General features: G+C 42.0%; 2 protein-coding genes across 2 annotated transcripts in view; one reads left to right on the top strand and one right to left on the bottom strand.

The window, feature by feature from the left end:
- Window positions 1–16,369, top strand: part of LOC114206284 (RNA polymerase-associated protein LEO1) — a 34,476-nt gene extending 18,107 nt beyond the window's left edge. The window contains exons 7-12 of the mRNA XM_028099932.2: window positions 2,940–3,034; window positions 3,599–3,733; window positions 4,839–4,974; window positions 7,188–7,374; window positions 9,191–9,288; window positions 16,134–16,369. Of these exons, the coding sequence (XP_027955733.1) occupies window positions 2,940–3,034; window positions 3,599–3,733; window positions 4,839–4,974; window positions 7,188–7,374; window positions 9,191–9,288; window positions 16,134–16,238 (756 nt within the window). The 3' untranslated portion in view covers window positions 16,239–16,369. The remainder of the gene's footprint in view (window positions 1–2,939; window positions 3,035–3,598; window positions 3,734–4,838; window positions 4,975–7,187; window positions 7,375–9,190; window positions 9,289–16,133) is intronic.
- Window positions 16,370–20,009: 3,640 nt separating this feature from the next.
- Window positions 20,010–20,448, bottom strand: part of TMOD3 (tropomodulin 3) — a 100,545-nt gene continuing 100,106 nt past the window's right edge. Inside the window, exon 11 of the mRNA XM_028099935.2 lies at window positions 20,010–20,289. Within this exon, the coding sequence (XP_027955736.1) occupies window positions 20,253–20,289 (37 nt within the window). The 3' untranslated portion in view covers window positions 20,010–20,252. The remainder of the gene's footprint in view (window positions 20,290–20,448) is intronic.

Raw genomic sequence — 20,448 nt, 5'->3', positions numbered from 1 at the left:
TAATGGTGGGGAATCCAGAAAATCTAAGTGGGAAACGGAGCCGCTGCTTTTCAGGTTGATGTTTGGGGGATAGGCATAGGGAAGCATGGGCTTAGATCTGTCAGTTTTCAAAATGTTGACTTTGTTGCCATCTTGATTTATATTCTCTTTATCCTTGTGAGTATATCCTTTTTTAATTTCTTCATTGCCATTTCAGTGGGTTTCCAGGATGCAGCAGTGATAAACTACATGCATTTAATGTGCTGTATTTTCCTGGTAGTCCCATTGAGTTGTTTTTTTGTTTTGTTTTGTTTTAAGATTTTATTTATTTATTTGATAGAGACACAGCGAGAGAGGGAACACAAGCAGGGGGAGTGGGAGAGGGAGAAGCAGGCTTCCCGCTGAGCAGGGAGCCCGATGTGGGGCTCGATCCCAGGACCCTGGGATCATGACCTGAGCCGAAGGCAGATGCTTAACGACTGAGCCACCCAGATACTCCCAGGCACCCCAGTCCCATTGAGTTTTGTTTTGTTTTTATTTTTTTTTTAAGATTTATTTTTATTTTTTAACTTTTTAGTTTTTAAATTTTGTTTATATGTAGTGCAGTATTAGTTTCTGGAGTAGACTTCAGTGATTCATCACTTATGTACACCACCCAGTGCTCATGACAAGTGCCCTCTTTAATACCTATCACCCATCTAGTCCCTCTCTTACCTACCTCCCTCCATCAACCCTCAGTTCCCTGTTGTTAAGAGTCACTTAAGGCTTTATTTCCTCTCTCCTTTTTTTCTTTACCCCCTTCCCATATGCCATCTGTTTTCTTAAATTCCACATATGAGTGAGATTATATGGTATTTGTCTTTCTCTGACTTAATTCACTTAGCATTATATACTCTAGCTCCATCCATGTCATTGCAAATGACAAGATTGCATTCTTTTTGATGGCTGAATAATATTCCATCGTGTGTGTGTGTGTGTGTGTGTGTGTGTGTGTGTGTGTGTGTGTGTGTATACTGCGTCTTTTTTTTTTTTTTTTTTAAGATTTTATTTATTTGACAGAGACAGCGAGAGAGGGAACACAAGCAGGGGAAGAGGGAGAGGGAGAAGCAGGCCCCCAGCCGAGCAGGGAGCCAGATGCGGAGCTCGATCCCAGGACCCTGGGATCATGACCTGAGCCGAAGGCAGACTCTTAACGACTGAGCCGCCCGAGCGTCCCGATATACTGCATCTTCTTTATCCATTCATCAGTCAGTGGACATTTGGGTTCTCTCCATAGTTTGACTATTGTTGGTAATGCTACTATAATTATCAGGGTGCATGTACCCCTTCAATACCCCTTGTATCCTACTTAGTAGTACAATTGCTGGATGGTAAGTTCTATTTTTTAACTTTTTGAAGTTAAAAAGCTTTCCAGAGTGGCTGTACATTTGCATTCCCACCAACAGTGTAAGAGGGCTCCCCCTTCTCTGAATCCTCGCCAACACCTGTTATTTCCTGTGTTGTTAATTTTAGCCATTCTGATAGGTGTGAGGTGATACCCCATTGTGGTTTTGATTTGAATTTCCCTGATGATGAGTGATGTTGAACATCTTTTCATGTGTCTGTTAGCCATCTGGATGTCTTTTTGGGGAAAGTGTCTATTCATGTCTTCTGCCCATTGCTTAACTGGATTATTTGTTTTTTGGATGTTGAATTTGGTAAGTCCTTTATAGATTTTGTATACTGACCCTTTATCAGATAAGTCATTTGCAGGTAGCTTCTCCCATTCTGTAGGCTACCTACTAGTTTTGTTGATTGTTTCTTTTGCTATGAAGAAACTTTTTATCTTGATGAGGTCCCAATAGTTCATTATTGCTTTTGTTTCCCTTGCCTTTGGCAACGTGTCTAATAAGTTGCTGTGGCCGAGATCAGAGGTATTTCTGCCGGTGTTCTCTTCTAGGATTTTGATGGTTTCCTGTCTCACATTTAGGTCTTTTATCCATTTTGAATTTATTTTTGTGTGTGGTGTAAGAAAGTGGTCCTGTTTCATTCTTCATGTTGCAGTCCAGTTTTCCTAACACCACTTTGTTGAAGAGACTGTCTTTTTTCTCTTGGATATTCTTTCCCGCTTTGTTGGAGATTAGTTTACCATTTAAATATTTATTTATTTATTTATTTTAGAGAGAGAGTGGGGGTGGGAAGGAGGAGCAGGGGGACAAGGAGAGAGAGAGAGAGACTCTCAGTCAGACTCCCTGCTGAGTGTGGAGCCCTAACACAGGGCTTGATCTCAGGATCCTGAGATCCTGATCTGGGCTGAAATCTAGAGTCAGATGCTTAACTGACTGAGCTGCCCAGGTGCCCCACTCCCATTGAGTTTTTAATTTCAGTAGGTTTTCATATTAGAAGCTCTTGAATGTTTTCCAGACCTGCCTGGTGTTTCCCCCACATGCAATCAAGATAAAGTTAGACTCTAAACCTCCTCAAAAACCTGGGTTTTAAATCTTCCTAGGGTGCTGCGTTTTCCTTCCCCATATTTTGGGAGTTTCCCTATTTCCCTGGGCAGAGGTTTTTGGTCCCACATTTATTAGGTTGTTAGCTCTGTGAGAGAACCTGCTTTATAGAGGGAGCCTCAGGTCTAAATTGCTATTTCCTGTGGTCTCAAGTCTTATTTCCTGTCCTCATAGCTCTTACTATGGGTTCTTTCTTAACATATCCCAGGGCTACTACGGATGTAGCATTAGCTCAGATGCTCTGGCACTCAGCTTCCTTTGTGATTCCAGCACTAGGAGTTTAGAAGTTAAGCTAATTGTTTTTTCTGTTGTTAATTTATTCAACATTTATAAATGATTAAAACAAGAGGATTTCAGTGTTGTCTGTTTCTCTGTCACTAAGTGTATGACAGAAATTCTATGATTCTGTGTCTTTTGCGGAGAAAAGAAGCATAAACTACAGCATTCTAAGGCACTTGTGTTTTGAACCAGGTAGAAAATACGATAAGATGGAGGATACGCCGGGACGAGGAAGGAAATGAAATCAAAGAAAGCAATGCTCGGATTGTCAAGTGGTCAGATGGGAGGTAAGCCCAAAATGCCTTGAAGAGCATTGAAATACCTAGAATGTGGCTAGGAGGGGTCAGACTTTAGAAGAAAACCTTATTTGGGGGATACCTCTTATTAAAGTGTTTCCATTGCTTGGTCTCTGGCATTGCACAGAAGACCTGAGAGAAGTAGATAGGTAGTTGAGGGTCAGACAGGCTGGTGAAAGGCATTAGAAGTAGGCCGGAAATGTGATCATCCTGTCCTGCCATAGCATAGTAGTTTGGAAATGTTAGACCAACTCTGCTCCTCATCGCACACTGCTCACTCTCAGGTGACGAGTTAGAAAAACTGCCTTTCACTGGGAAAGTGGTAGAGAATGAGTACCCATCAGAGCACGCTTTCCTTCTCAACATGCTTTGTTTGTAAACAGAAACCTACAACATGTTTTACTCTGTGTAGGTGGTTTCTCACATCGTGCCACCTTTTTTCTTTCCTTCTGAACTCTGTGTAAGGAGAGAAAGTAGCAGTTGAATCACAATTTAAAGTGAAATGATAGAATGAAACTTTATGACTTTAAAATGTGAAGTGTTCCTTCTTTTCAGCATGTCTCTGCATTTAGGCAACGAAGTGTTTGATGTTTACAAAGCTCCACTACAGGGAGATCACAACCATCTTTTTATAAGACAAGGTACTGGTCTACAGGGACAAGCCGTTTTTAAAACCAAACTCACATTCAGGTAACTATTATCAACTACTATTTTTACAGTAAAAGCAGTGAATATAGATATCGTCCAAAATACTTGACTCCTGATTGACATAACCTTCTGTATGGTTCACCAAAGACCAAGGTATGGTTCTCAGCTCTGAAGGTTCAAAGGCTGTTGTGTCAAGTGCACTAAAAATTGCTGTTTCACAGGGAACCGGGTCATGATGATAAAACTTACAAGAGACTGTTATGTAAACCACAATGTTAATTTATTAATTCCAGTGAATACTATAACTGCCAGGGGGCCTAGAATATTTGCTGGTCAGTGTGTCTTTTTTTTTTTTTTTTTAATAAAATTGATCTGGAAGACTGAGAATAAGGTTGGTAGTGTGCATACAATCAGAGGAAAGGCAATGAGTTGGGCGTGAAGGCTGGGGTCATCCCGTTCTTGAGGCTGCTGCACCCAGTACCTCTCCAGGTTTGTGTCCCCCAAGCAGCCCAGGACACTCAGATCAGCTGGTGAGAGCATTCCCCGTCTTTAGACTGGTAGGCACTACTCTGAAATGTTTGTATTTTTCTTTTCTTGATTTGAAGCAGATCATCCTCCTTGGGTAATGTTTATCTTTAAAGAGGGCACAATGATCTTGGTTATGACGTAGCTTTTTGAGAATTGTAGTGGTCAGTAGAGGCTTCAGAATCAGACCTATATTTCTCATTTCCCTTTGTGTGACCCTGTGCAACTTTCTCAACCTCTCTGCCTCACTTCCCTGATACATAAAATGTAATAATTATAGAGTAGATGTGACAGTGAAGTCATTTAACCTGTAAAACACAGAGCATGTTGCTTGGCACTTAGTTTTCAGTAAATGCTCCTTGAATCTATGTATTTACTGATTCTGGAGGGTGATTGTGCCTTGCAAAGACTTTTTTACAAGTAAAAAACTTGTAAGATAAGAATGTTTCAGTGAGCCACAGAAGTTTGGAATCCCTCTCCTAGTATATGTAGTTGAGTGTCCCCACCTATTTTTTTCTAGAGAATAGGAAATGGTCTCTGGTCTCTTGTTTTTGTGATGTTGATGATATGACTGGTTCACAGATGTATGTGGTAAAGAGGCATTTTTGTTCATTTCCTGCAGACCTCACTCTACAGACAGTGCCACACACAGAAAGATGACCCTGTCACTTGCGGATAGATGCTCAAAGACACAGAAGATTAGAATCTTACCCATGGCTGGGCGTGATCCCGAGTGCCAGCGCACTGAAATGATCAAGGTGCGTCGGCTAAGCTTTAAATTGGGATTTTTGGTACAGGCATACCTCGGAGAAACTGTGGGTTTGGTTCCAGACCTCCGCAATAAAGTAAATTTCACAATAAGGTGAATCAAATGATTTTTTTTTGTTGTTTCCCAGTACATATAAAAGTTATGTTTACAGCATAGTGTGCAATAGCATTATGTCTAAAAAAATGTACATACCTTAGTTTAAAACTTTTTTTGCTAACTATCATCTGACCTTTTCAGCAAGTCGTAATCACTCATCACAGATCACCATAACAAATAGAATAATGAAAAAGTTTGAAATACTGTAAGAATTACCAAAATATGATACAGAAACATAGCAAATGGTGCTGGAAAAATTATGCCTAGGGACTTGCCTGGCACAGGGTTGCCACAAACCTTCAATTTATAAAAAAACAAAACAGAAAAAAACACAGTATCTGCAGCGTGCAATAAAATGAGGTATAGCTCTATGTTAAGAATAGCATTTCCCAAAACTTTGTTCTCATCTCTTACGCACCTTTTCTCTCACGTGCCGGCATGAACGGGAGCTGGATCAGTTCCCGAAGCATTTGCCAAGCAAGTGATGTGGCGGTGGTCACAAAACAGACGCAAGGGCTCGGGTTTCTCTCACCAGGTCCTGACTATTCAGGAACAGACTGGGGGACTGAAGGGATCTAAACTTTGGTATAGAATTTCAAAGATGATTCAGTGAGCTCTGTCTGGCTTAGAATCTGTGTTAAAAATTCGTGGAAATGCTAGAGATGTAGTCTGAAATAGAATAAAAATAAACGAAAAGTTTGAGTGGGAACACGCCCGAGGAGAATCAAACAGATCCGTTTATAATGTTCTACCTGTTAGAGTTGCCACAACTGCCAGGGAGGCACAAGTGTATTCTGGGGCATAGTCCCTCAGTGACGGGTGTGTGTGTGTGTATCGACACCATTGGCCTTTGGTGCGGCACTTGCTTTAAGCAGCCGAATGCAGCCGAATAGTTTCATTCTCTGATACCTGCTAGATTTCACGCGTTGCCCTGCCTGCTTCATGGGACTCCGTTCCCTAGGGCACCAGGGCACAGTGAGGCGAAGACGCTCTGGTTGCCTCCGGGCCTTTCTTACCGATCTCAATGTCAGACTCTGCTGATGGTCTGGCCCTGGCCCCCTGCTTTTTCTTCTCATATTTTGTTCATGGAAGCAGGTTAACTAAACCAGATTCATAGTAGTGCCTAGCCCAGTGGTATATAGGTGCATTGGCTTTGGAGCCTGACTTCTTGCTCTGTTTCCCTGCCTTTTCTCCTCAAGCAAAGGTAGCTACAGGAACCTTCAGACTCTGGTCTCAGCATTATTGGAGGAGCCCTCTGGACCACCTTAAAAGATCCCCCAAGCCCTCCTCCACTTCCCCAGTTTCCATGGAAATGCATAAGGAATGAGCTAGTTTGTTCTTAATCCCGGTTGTACCAACAGTTATTTTTACTCTGTACTCCGTACAACCTTAATGAAAAATCTGCTGCAGAGAATGTCGAGCAACGGAGTTGTGTGCAGTAATAGCAATTAAATGAGGAATTCAAAGAAATGCCGTACTATCCCTGTCCTCTCATATTCTGTCTCTGCCTTGTGAACACCAGTGCGTGGATTGCCAGGCGGAGGAAAGGTGTGATTGTTCTGCTCTGGGGCTCAGGGACCCTCCCCTACCAGCGCCTCCCCATCCTGTCATCGGGAGCTCTGGGGAAGCTCTCTGCGGGGAGGGGCCCGGATAGGAACCTCTGGGCACCACTGTAGTTCGGTGGAGCCCGAGCGAGCCGGGTATGTGTCTCAGGGGTCAGCAGACACAGCCTCCCTCACGTGTCCACCGGGCACGGCTGAGGTTCCTCAGGCTGGTTGCTGCTCTCTGGGCTCTGACTGGGCCACCGGGGGGACGGCGGCATGCAGCTCCCAATGCAGCTCCCGATGCCCGCGTCTGGGCCTGTTCTGATGGGGCAGTTAGCGCGAGGGAGTGTTCTGCTCCGCCCCCCTGTGCCGCCTTCATGCCTTAGAACTAAACTGCACCGACTGCTGGCTGTGTGTGATAACAGGGGTGGGACGGGGAGAACCGCAGAAATAGGTTTATCCTGGGCTGGGCATTTACATGTTCTTGATAGTAAAAGTAGTTTAAGTGGGCAGTAAACTAGTTCATTTTTTAAAGTTCAGTATTTTATTTGCTTCTTTACAGAAAGAAGAAGAACGTTTGAGGGCTTCTATTCGTAGGGAATCTCAGCAGCGCCGGATGAGAGAGAAACAGCACCAGCGGGGGCTGAGTGCTAGCTACCTAGAACCTGACCGCTATGATGAGGAGGAGGAGGGCGAGGAGTCCATAAGCTTGGCTGCCATTAAAAACCGATACAAAGGGGGCATTCGAGGTGAGTGTGCGGAAGTTAAATTTCATAATTTTGGGGTTCAGGAAGTTATCTTTGCATTTGGCCTACTCTGAATGCCCAGTCACTGAATATTTTATTTTTTTTTTAGAGAGAGGGTGGGGGGAGGGGCGGGGAGGGGGAGAGAGAGAGAGAGAGAGAGAATTCTAACCAGGCTCCACACCCAGCCCAGAGCCTGACGTAGGGCTTGATTTCACAACAGAGATCACACACGACCTGAGCCAAAATCAAGAGTTGGACACTTAAACAGCTGAGCCACCCAGGCGCCCATGGACTTTTTATTTTCGAGGAACCAGTGTTAATGAGTGATATATTTCAAGGGCTGCTGAACTAGACATTGCAGAAGTAAGGGTGGGAACTGCTGTCTTGTTCTTATTGAGGGAACAGAGACTTTGAGAGGTTTAGTAACTTGCCCAAAGATGCATAGTTGGTAAGCGGACAGTTCTTGAAACAGGGTCATCTGACTTCTGAGGCATCTGTCTCAGCCACAGTACTGTATCCAGGGATTTCCCCACAGCCCGCAGACTAAACCTGAGGTAGAAGACTGGCCTGGTCCCTGACCTGACCCTGCCTGCTCTCAGTTCTGCCACTCTTTAGCTGTATGACTTTTGGAAAGTTATAATACCTATTTTCTGTTACTCCATCAGGAAAAAAGAAAACAACCTATTAATATTGGTAGTACTTACAAAGTGAGGTTGTTTTGAGAATTAAATGACATAATACACGTAAAGTACTTTGCCCAGTACCTGGCACATATGAGTACTAAATAAACGTAATCTAAAACCATTGTTACTATTCTTACCAGTCATCAGCTTCAGGCAAGTGACTTCTGTCTCTGAATATTGTGTTCCCCATCTGTGAAATGAAACTCCAGTCCTCCCTAGATTAACCTGGTAGAGCTTTGGGAACCGCTGTAGAGTGTAAGGTGTACCACGGGTGACCATGCATCCTAGTTTTGTCCCCATCACATGACAAATTTTAAGAACATTCAAATTTCCCCTCACTACCATCCTGTAAAACTCCTTTCTCCTTTTCTTGCGGTGACTGCATTTGTCCTTGTGAGCTCTTACACCCTTCTTGCCTGTTATTTATTTTGGCACTACAGTACAGAGACTTTTTTTTAGAGCTAATTTCCCACAGAAAAGATTAATTGTGGAAATAAACCACATAAAAACTAAATAAAAACAAAAAAATTGAGGCTGCTTTTAGGGAGAGAGATATATAATATTCAGTTCACCAGAGATCAAAAACCTGACAAGTTCGGTTCCAGGGAAGACTCTGGATTCTCTTGTGAAAGCGTTGGTCTAAAGTCAGCTGTGCTTGGTTCCATCCTGACTTTCACCTTGGCTTGGGCATCAGAGCAGAATGTTACTCATCTCCATCTCCTTTTGAAAGGTCCGTATGGCAACAAATGGTCTTTACAGGACTGGCAAACCACCACTTGCTTTTATCTTCAAAGCTTATTTTGGAATTAACAGTTATCCCCCATGAAAGAATGACTCAGGTGTCAGTAGCTTGTTGTCAGTAGTGGTGTTTATGTCTTTAGTGACCTTGCACACAGCCTTTTTAATACTTAAAACTGGTCGGATGAACCATTCTTGTATTTTGAGAGGGTAAGTGCTTCACTTCAGCATATTAAATCTTACACTTATTTTTTAAATAAAAAAATTTTTAATGATTGTTTCTTCTGGAAAAAATGCACAGAAGGAACTAAAGATAATCAATCATCAGAAGAAAAATCCAGAAATGAACAGATCACCGTCTTCGAAAGTTAACTCACAAATCATTCCTTTGCTTCCAGAGGAACGAGCCAGAATCTATTCGTCAGACAGTGATGAGGGATCAGAAGAAGATAAGGCTCAAAGATTACTCAAAGCGAAGAAACTGACCAGTGATGAGGTAAAACCAAATGTATTCAATGCTAGGGGTTTACCCTGTGTCCTCGAGTCCACTCGCAGCTCAGGAGCACAGACAGATGTCTGTAGGCTTCACTGGAAGTCAGTGAGGTAAATGCAGTGACAGGAGCAGGAGCGGCCAGAGGAGGGTCTGATCCCTGTGCTCAGGCGGGAGTTGGAAGGCTGCTCAGAGGAGACCTCTCGCTGGGTGTGGACAAAAGTGTCTGGTGGGCGTCCTAGGGGGATGGAAAGGCCTGTGAGAAAACGTGCGGGGCCCTGTGCTACCAAGGCTTGACTAGAAACTGGAAATCATTCAGCGTGGGTAGATTAGGGGGTTTATATCTTCTCTTTTGACCTTTTTATTTTCAATATATTTATTTAAATTATAGAAATAATTCTAATGGGAGAAAAACCTGTTTTTTTCCCTTTAGATGAAATAGTATTTGAATAGTATTGAGTAATTCAATAAATTAAAATAAGTTTCTATCAAAATAAAAAATTATTTCAAAGTAATTTAAAGGTATTTTAACTTATATTTTTAACAGTATCCTTTCCAGATGATAAGAGTACATACAGGTGCTGAGAAATTTTAAGTCTTTTTTTTTTTTTGAGATGTAACTGACATGCAACATTAGTTTAAGGTGTACAATATAATGATTGAATTAGTAATTGTATATATTGCATAATGATCACCACAGTAAGTCTAGGTAACATTCATCACACATAGGTACAAACTTTTTTTCTTGTGGTAAGAACTTTTAAGGTCTATGCTATTAGCAACTTTCAAATATTCAATACTGTATTTTTAACTTAGCCACCATGCTGTACCTTATATCCCCAGGACTTTTTAGTTCAGTCTTTTTAGATCTTTTTTTATATTTGGTGTTCTTGAATTGTACTGTGCTATCTCTTTGGTATTACCTTTTATTTTTCTGATTGGGATTTGTTCCTAAATTTGAATTCATCATCAGTTCTGAAAATTTCTCACTTGTCAATTTTTCAGATATTACTTCTGTACCATTCTTTCTGTCCTTTCTCTATGAAACTGATTAAATGCATGTTTCCTTCTGTCCTTTACAACTCTCATTTCCCTTGTCTTTGTCTCTGCATTCCGTGATACTTCTTTAGAGCCTTCTAGTTCACTGCCCCTTTCTTTCAGCTGTGTCTCACGTTAATCTGTCATTGAATTTTTACTTTGTTTGTTTTCATCTGTAGAGGTTTAGTTTCTTTTTCAAATTGGCTGTTTAAAAAATGTTTAGTTGTAGTTTCTTTTTCAAATTGGTCATTTTAAAAACTCCTTCCCCTAACTCATATTTCCAGCTTCTCCTTTTTATGTCTTTAAATGTTTTAAACCTATGTATATGTAGTCTTTTATGTCTGATAATTCCAGTGTCTGAAATCTTTACATGTGTGATTTTATTGCCCATTTACTAGCTCTGTTTCTTGATGACTTATTTCTCTGTGTGTCCTGAGATTAAATGATTGATTTACTTAGCTCAGATCAATGGGAATTTTTGAGGTGTCTAGATCGTTGGGTTCCGATAAAGGTGATTTATATTTGCCTCTGCCAAGTGCATTGGATATCAGCCACCTAGGATCACTTTTATTTATTTATGTATGTGTGAATGAATGAATGAAAGGGAGGGTCGAGTGCAGAGAGAGAGAGAACTCAGGCAGGCTCCATACCCTGTGCAGAGCCCAAGGCAGGACTTGATCCCACAACCCTGAGATCATGACCTAAGCTGCAGATTCTTAACTGAATGAGCCACCCAGGTGCCCCAGCCACCTGGGATCATTTTAAAGTATACTCTAGGAATGAGGTCTTCTTAGATTACCTGGAAGAAAGAGTTCTGACTTGAGGTTATGAATTTTCCTAGAATTAATTTTTTCTGTTTTATAATGATGACTGATACTCTGTGATGCAATCAGTAGCTTTAACTCTCATTCTCTGAAAGCAGCTTTCTGATATTACTTGGTTCTAGGCTTTTTTTTCCCCTCCAAAATCTTGTTCATTCTTCGAAGAATTCAATTACACACAAACTTATATATGTGAGAAAGTCAAGAATGCCAGCTTTTTGTTTTAAGTTGAAGTATAGTTGACACACTGTGTTATATTCGTTTCAAGTGTATAATATAGTGATTCAGCAACTCTTTATGTTATGCTTGGCTCATACACACTTGCTCATGGCAAATGTCACCTCACTAGCCTGCCAACCGTTTCTTTTTTTTTAAGATTTTATTTATTTGTCAGGGAGAGAGAGAGCGCACACAAGCAGGAGGAGCGGCAGGCAGAGGGAGAAGCAGGCTCCCCGCTGAGCAGGAAGCCCGATGCGGCACTTGATCCCACGACCCTGGGATCATGACCTGAGCCGAAGGCAGACGCTTAACTGACTGAGCCACCCAGGCACCCTGCCAGCCATTTTTTTAAATAAAGTTTTGTTAGAAACCAGGCATGCTTATTCATTTACGTATTGCCTGTGAATGTTTTTTTGCTTCAGTGGCAGAGTGGAGTAGTTAAAACAGAAACCGTGTGTCTTACCAAAGCCCAAGATGTTTATTATTTGGCCCTTTTACCAGAAAAATTCACTGACCCCTGCCTCACAGAAGTGGGCCTGGGCTTATTTCTGGTTTGCCTTTATACTAAAGATGTAGTTCTTTGGGGTCTGCTATTAATCTGCTCCAGTTGGCCTTTGTCCCCTGTCCTCAGCAACTGCGGAGCATACAAACCAAAGCTGATGTTCACAGTGTGGTGAAGGTCTTCAGGGAGAAAGCGTGCTTTAGTGCTCTATTTATCTCTTGGTTTCACTTAATTTTTGGCCTCTGATTATGCCTTATTTTCTTGCAGTCGCACTGATTTGTTTATATTTTCCCATTATGGTTAGGTATTTTCCATGGCAGGGAGGGATTTTTTGTCATATTGAAGGAAATTGATGATGTGTTTCTCTTATCCATGGTTTTAATGTATTTTGATCATTTTGGTTTTCTGTGAACTACAAACTTCTGTGACGCTCTTATGTGAAGCAGAATTCTGTGTTGCATTATTGTTTGTTAATCACAACATTTAATGTTTCCCAGTCATTGTTAGAAGTGGCATGCTATGGAAAATAACTAGACAGAAATTATCAAATTATTCTGCAATGTATTTGTTTTAAATTAGATTGGAAACATCTTAATGATGATTTTATAGTGTGTTGCAGTGTTGGCAAATGGGAATCCTCATCTAAGCAGATGCTATTTTATTTCTTGGCAAGCAGAAACTGTAAATGAAAATTGAGATTTGCCATGGAACTTCTGTTTATCTCTAGTATTCTCAGAAGTGAGATTTTTAAATGTGATCCATCCAGTAGCCTTCTTCTAGGCTGGGAAAACCTGTAACTGCCTGACTTACAAATGCCTCTTGTGAATGCCTCCTAGTTGTCTATTACGGGAACTACCCCCTTCCTCACCCTAATACTCTGCTAGGGCTTCCTGTACCCTTCCCTTCCCCTTTCATGACAACAGAAAAATCTTCTGCCTGGACCTCCCTTCCCCTGGCCACTTTCTCCTCACTACTCAAGTCCTGGCTGTGGGTTGCAGTGGGAGAGAGAAGGTAAGGGGTCAGACCTGCACTAGGTCCCTCTACCTGTTTGTACACTAAGCCCCGTCCAGATGCCATGAGCCTGGGTGAGATGTAGCAGAGCTTGCAGATTCTAAGTTCCTAGAGAACCACCATAATCAGCAGAGCTTTCTGTGATATGGGGGGAAAGGGCATGAGTCTGGATTATAGTGAACTGGATTATTGAATCTTGGCCACTCATATGGCCTTGATCAAGTCATCTCACATTTCTGCATCTGTTTCCTCATCTCTTCAGTGGCATTTATGCTTGCTGCTTGCAGAGTTGTTGCCTGATGATAAATAACATACAGAAGTGGGTAGCACGGTAACATGTAGTATCTGAACAGGAAATGCTAGTTTCTCTTTCCCAACAGGGTCTAAGTTACAAAAAAGGAGAAAAGTAGCTTTTTTATCCTCCCTTATTTTTGTAAGCAGTAAACAACTTTAGAAAACCTACATAACTCGCAAGGTAGAAAAATGGGTAAGAGGAGACACTGTGGAAAAAGGAAAGACCCGAGAAGAAAGAAACATGAAGACAATGGACAGGAAAGGATCATGGCCAGTCCTCAGCTTTCTTAGATGGAGCAGGCGACCTGCTGAGAAGGATTATTTAGAAGGAAGTACCTGGTGGTCTGGTTTGTCTCCCAGCTTTCCCTCGTGGAGCCACCATTCTCCACCTTGGCGACCCTGCCTTACCTGTTAGAGGTCCTCACTGTCTGTTTGTGGGGCCGTAGGTGACTGGGAACTAGCATAGCCCCAGCTCGCCCTCCAGTATAGGATTTCCCATTACTGGTATTCTGAATATATTTCCCTGGAAGCCTTTGACATTCTTCGTGTTGGTCTCTCATACTTTAAGACACTCCTGTTTATATATATTCTTAGGTATGTTTTGTGTTAAGTAAACTCTGAGACCTGGCTTATTAGTATGAAAAAAAAATCAGTCATTTAGTTTTAAAAACAATTACAAATAGTTACCATTAGTTTTAAATTGTTGGAAGATAATTCCTTCAAAACTGGGCTGCCATTCCTTTATCTATATGGACTTGGATTCATGGTTGTGTTAGCAAACTTCAGTCTAATAGGAATATTTCTGTCATTTGTTGCATTTATACATGGCACTGAGATTTATTCCAGCTCAGTTCAGTAGAGTAGAATCCCACGTTTTTTACTTGCACAATAGGAGGTCTCCTGAAGGATGCCATTCACTAAGTCCTGCATTCCTTCGCTGTGCTTTACTGTGCTTGCCTGTAGCTGCTGGGGAAATCAGTTCTGGCAGGATTTCCCAAGCAGAATTCTGGAGTGTCTTACCCCAGACAGTGGATTAGGATTGGTGTCAATTAGACTTGTTTGGAGAGCCCTGATCATCTCCAATCTGCTGGGCCCTGTCTTGCATCCTTGAGGACAGGCTCTACCACCTTTTACTTATTTGTTTTAAAGTTTTTATTTAAATTTCAGTTTGTTAACATACAGTGTAATATTAGTTTCAGATAATTTAATGATTCAGTACTTCCATACGACACTCTGTTCTCATCACAAGTGCACTCCTTCATCCCCATCACCTATGTCACCCATCCCTCTGTCTCCCTCCCCTCTGGTAACCATCAGTTTGTTGTCTGTAGTTAAGAGTCTCTTTCCTGATTTCAGGCTCTACCACCTTTGAGAAGTACCATGCCAGTTCTTTAGTTAACTCAAACTAAACTCCTTAGAGAATTTTAGAGCTGAAGATGTTTAGAGCTGAAGAATAAACTGAGGTTATATAGGGAAGGTTGCCACAAGCAGGCTTGCACGTACAGTGTTTAAAATAAGACTTTCAGTTGAAAATAAATGAAAAGACCAATGGTAGGATTGAATGTCCTCTTTGCCTTTGCTGATGTTGGGTTGGGAGAGAAGGGAAATATCTAGGTTTGCTCCAGGCTATAGAAGTAGAAACGAGCGCTAGTCACACCCTGGAGGCGGGATCCATATTCCCGCTTTGCTGTTTGGATAACTTTACCGTTGCCGGCTAGGAAGTAAGTGCAGGAGGACTTCTGGATCTCTTTCTGGATTCATAACCTTCCCCTTTGAATTCTCCTGTGGCACTTCAGGTCTGTGGGGTTGCGTTTGGGATAATAAGGCAGGAAGCAAGTGTGGGATGGTATCTTGCTCCTCCGAGAGCCAGCCATAGGGACCATCAGAAAAAGTAGATGATAGACCAGCTTGTACATCCGGAAACATTCTCGGGTCATAGCGAGAGCTGCCTGGCCTTCCCCAGTTTCAGCCTTCAGATGATCCACCCTGTTTAATTTTTGGTGAGGAAGCCAGGGAAGGCAATTCTGCAGTGTCATATTTTGTATCAATTCATTTTAGTCAATATTTGATATTATTTAGATGTTGATATATTGAGTTCTATCTGTAAAAGTTCAAAACTGAATTGTTTCTATTAGAATATTGTACATGATTTTAAGTAATGTGGACTTGTGTAATAAACCTTTAACTTCTTCAAATATTTTTGAAACCTTTATGATGTGAGTTTTTAGTATATCCAAAATAGGAAATCATTATTTTAAAAAATTAATGGTCTTTAAAATACTGAATTTTATTTTTTATTTATGAGAGAGAGAGAGAGAACGCGTGCGCATGAGCAGGGGGGAGGGGCAGAGGGAGAAGCAGACTCCCCACTGATCAGGGAGCCCGATGTGGGGCTTGATCCCAGGACCCTGGGATCATGACCTGAGCTGAAGGCAGACCCTTAACCGACTGAGCCATCAAGGCGCCCTTAAAATACTGAATTTTAGATAAGAGGTGAAATGCTGAGGAAGCAGAGGAAAAGTTTAATCAGCCACCTGATCACAGTAAAAATATTCACAGGATCAGTGGTTATAACAGGCAGACTTCTTTGGAGAGCCCCGACCCTTCCCAGGGCGGACCCAGTTTCCAGTTTCCTGTATGCCCTTCTCCATGTACAAGGTCTCCCTTCCAAGAGATTGCTTATAATTTCCTAGCTCTTCCTTGCAGTCCTGAACTTGGGTTGTTTTATAGTTAGTTTATAATTAGCTCTAGATAGTTGTCATTTTTTTAATGCTTCTAGTACTTGTAGATTTGGAAACTAGCCATGACCTTCACCACTGGTTTTATTCATTTGGTGAATGTTCTTATTTTAAAAATTATTTTATTTTGTGTTTTCAGAGGATCATTCAGTTCAGAGCTACTTTTGATAAACCTTCCTAGAAATATTTCCTATTGACTTTCAGATTTTTAAAATTTTATTTGTTTAGGAAGGGGAACCCTCTGGAAAGAGAAAAGCAGAAGATGATGATAAAGCAAGTAAAAAGCATAAGAAGTACGTGATCAGTGATGAAGAGGAAGAAGATGATGATTGAAGCACAATGTGAAAACATTTTATGTATTTTTTGTACAGTTTATTAAATATGTAAACATGAGTTATTTTGATTGAAATGAATTGATTTGCTTTTGTGTAATCTTAATTGTAATAAAAAATTTTTTAAAGCAAGTCTCTGTTCAGGAAATCTACTTTACCTAAAGCAAATTGATTCTGTATAAATAGCGTCACAGGAAGTCTTAGGTTTCATTGAATTCCTGCTGCTGTGCCCCTCCCCTGCCCCCACAAAGAAGCCTCCTAGTTGGGGCCAGGGCAGGCAAGTGAAGCATTCCTCTGGGGTGCAGAGTTTAAGGGTCCCAAAAAGAGCTTCACTCCTTATTTCAGTTTGCTATAAGACAATACCACAAACTGGATAGCTTAAAGCTGCAGAAATGTATTCTCACAGTTCTGGAGCCTAGAAATCCTAAATCAAAGTATTGGCAGGGCCAGGCTACCTCTGAAAGCTCTAGGGAAGAATCCTGCCTTGCCTTGTCCAAGCTTCTAGGGGCTCCTGGCAGTCCTTGGCTTTTGGCAACAGAACTCCAGTCTTTTCTTGGTCTTCACATGGTTCATTTCCTTTTGTTTGCTTTGTGTCTCTCTCTGTCTCCAGGTCTTCCTCTCCTTATGAGGACACCAATCAGTGGGTTTAAGACCAACCCTAATTCAGTAGACTTCATCTTGACTAATTATATCTGCAAAGACCCTACTGCCAAATAAAGTCACATTCTGAAGTTCTGGGTATATATGAACCTTGTGTGAGAGGGTCCCAATTCAGACCATTATAGTAATCAAGATAAATGGTATTGTGATACATTAAAAAAAATTGGAACTAATGCAAAAATCCATGATGAACAAAATATCAGGATTTTATGTAAACAGGATCTGATGGCTGGAATTAGGGTTAAGGCAAGTGAGGAGAGTTGCACAAGTACAGAGCTGGATGGATCCTTGCTTTTCTTAAAATTTTGATATTTTGTTCATGGGTTTTTCACATGAAGTTTTAAAAAACATTGTATTGGGGCGCCTGGGTGGCTCAGTCGGTTAAGCGGCAAACTCTGGATTTCTGCTCAGGTCATGCTATCAGGGTGGTGAGACTGAGCCCTTCGTTGGGCTCTGTGCTCTGCAGGGAGTTGGAGCCTGCTTGAGATTCTTTCCCTCTTCTTCTGCCCCTCTCCTTGCTTGTGTGTGCACTCTCTCTAAAATAAATATATTTAAAAAATAAAAAACATTGTATTGCAGTATCATTGTCTTGATCCCAGAGATTTGGGTACCCCTTCTGTTTTTCACTCAAAGTGAGTGTCTCACTTTTGCATCCCAGTCCTGGCCCTACTTTCTCACAGCATAATGGCTGGGATCCAAAGATGAGCACCCTAAGAGAGGGAGTCAGGTAAAAGCTGTATTACCTTTTTGAGGTTTTATGGTTAGGATGGAAAAGTCACATCAAAATCCAACACCTATTTATTAAAAGTGAGTCACTAATGTGTACCTGTATTCAAAGGGAGGGAAATTTGACCCCTCTTGATGGTTGGGATGGCAAAGAAGTTGCAGGTATGTTTTATTTTTTTAAAGGATTTCTTTATTTGGGGGGTGGGGATCGTGTGCTCACAAGTGGGGGGAGGGGCAGAGGGAGAGAGAATCTCAAGCAGACTCCCTGCTGAGTGTGGAGCCTGACTCTGGGGGCTTGACACGGGGCTTGATTTCACGACCCTGAGATCATGACCTGAGCCGAAAGGAAGAGTCAGACACATAACTGACTGAGCCACCCAGGCGCCCCTGCAGGTATGTTTTAAATTTACCACACACGTTTACCATTTGTCTTTTCTGTGGTGGTCTACATATACTAATTAATCTTTCCCTTATGAATGGATTCTACCCTACTTTCTTTCTACTGTTGGTACAGTCTGGGAGTGCTAGCTGTGGGAGACTTACCTGAAACCTAACTATAGAGAAAAGTGACATCGAAAAAGAAGGTCCTAAATCACCAATGTCCCTTTGCTTTTTTTTTTTTTTTTTAATGTGCCACTTCCCTAACACCAAAACCTTCAGTCTCTTGCTGTTTCTTGGCTTATCAGATTGTTGAAACTCCTATGCCTGGCTTTTAAGAGCCTTCATGCTGGCAGTTTTTTTTAACTAGTAGACATGTGTATCCATTATTAAGCTCTTATCCTTTCATCTCCAAATCCACCCTTTTATACCAAGCTCAGTGATGCTGGGGCCAAGATTCTGCAAGCATATTTCATCTTTGCCAGCTGCCCCCTGTTAGGGGGCGCTGGAGGGAGACTGGAAGACTGAATATCAAAGAAGAGATTGCTCCTTCCTGTTTATTCATGGAACTTTCTGGAAACTTCCTGTCAGCTTGCAGTTTTTCTAAGGGGGTCCACAAACACCTTCACCTCAGCAGAGGCAGTTCCTTCCTGCAGCAGCTCATCCAGTTTGCAGCTTTACCAACCTTCGGAGAGTTAGCTTCATTGTATCCCCTCCCCCCCCCAGGCATCAGTGCCAACTGGAAACTTCTCTTCCTCAGGTATGAGTTTCAGCTCCATACTATAAGTTTTTAAGTTTAATAATTCCACCTCTTCCATTTGGTCCCTCATTTCTAAGGGGGTAGAAACCTGAGTAAAAAAATTTTTTTAATTCTAGAAACCTGAGTAAAAAAATTTTTTTAATTAAATTCTGTATGTATGGACAGCCAGTGTGTTTTCTCTTCCCCAACTTGGACCTGACTGGGTAGTCCAGGAGACAAATCCTCGAAGATGTGATTTGTAAGTTAGTTTGGGTTTGAATGCATGTCTGAGCTCCTCACCAGTGAAATGGGATGCTGGTAATGCACGGTGTGGGGGCATGATGAATCAGATTATCCCCTCTGGTTGAGGGCTCAGGTGGCTGCCACGCTTGTTAGGCAGTAGTGATGATTACGCTGACTACGGTGTGGGGTGGTTACTTCCGAGTGCCCTGGAGCACTTAAAGAAGAATATTACAAGCTTAGGTCTTTAAACATTCAGCTCAGGTCAGGGTCAGAGAACCAGTGAGCTTTCCTAACAGCCCAAAGAGAATCTCCTATCTCGCAGTCAGAGGGCGGAGGTAGCTGAATATTAAACATTCACTTGTGCGGTTGCAGAATTGCAACATTAGTTGAATTCACAGCCTCTTGAAGTCTCTCATGTGAAAGGACATTGTTTGGACTCAGATGAAACAGAAAAATTCAATTTCCTAGTCACTCTTCCTTGCCTGTGAGAAGCAGTTTGCTTCCCTGTGTCTGGGGAAACTGGTCTTTCCTTGCTTGAAAACGCTAATAACCTCACCTGGGGCAGTTTCCATTCCCCTCAAGACTTAGCTAGCTGCATGCTGTCTGACCCACTTGTTACCAGTCGACCCATCACTAGGATCTTTTTATACTTTGACAGAGAAAGCACAAACTCCCAACTGAAGAAGAAATAGCTTATACCCCAAAAGAACTTCAAGGTTTTGCTGATACAGGGAGAAGCCTAGGGAATATGTATGGAAATATATTTTAAGAATGTGAGATGAAGGGCAGACTGTAACACTAGCTTGGGCCAAACTGGTTTGGGTGCACTTGCATATTCAGGATCTGATGTGTCAGCACATACAGCAGGACATGGCCCCAGAGTTGGTTAGCCACAACAAACTCTGCTTCCCTGGCGTTATGTGGAGGGGATCTAAAGGCTTAGGGAGGTAAGAGGGGATTAAACAATCTTACGTTACCTGCATACCACCCCTCACCTTCTCCAGCTACTCAGCTACTCCTGAGAAGTCCAGATGAGAACAACTAACATTTAATATTTCACAATTTCTGAGGGTCATGATTGGCTTAGCAGGGTAGTTGTGGCGCAGGGTCTTTTGATGAGGCTGCAGTCAAGAGGTTGGCTAGGAATGCATTATCTACAGGCTTGCCTGGGACTGAAGGATCTGTTTCCAAGATGGCTCGCTCATGTGCTCTTGGGAGGAGGCCTCAGTTAGTTGCCACATGAGCCTCTCCAGAGCAGTTTGAGTGTCTTCACGTCTTGGCAACTGGCTTCTCCAGAGCAAGCGGCCTAAGGAGAGAAAAGCCACAGTGTCATGGCCTAGCCTTGGAAGTGAGGTTGTATTCTATTGATCACATAGACCAACGATGACACGTGTTGGAAGAAACTGCAGGGGCAGGAATACCAGAGGCAGCAACCACCAGGAACTATGCTGAATGCTGGCTATCA

Source organism: Eumetopias jubatus, unplaced genomic scaffold (assembly GCF_037043125.1).
Source record: "Eumetopias jubatus isolate StellerSeaLion01/CBP00866 unplaced genomic scaffold, mEumJub1_p1.0 scaffold_7, whole genome shotgun sequence".
Classification (NCBI taxonomy): Eukaryota; Metazoa; Chordata; class Mammalia; order Carnivora; family Otariidae; genus Eumetopias; species Eumetopias jubatus.
Note: the sequence above shows the minus strand (reverse complement) of the source record. Positions and strands in the feature narration are given on the sequence as shown.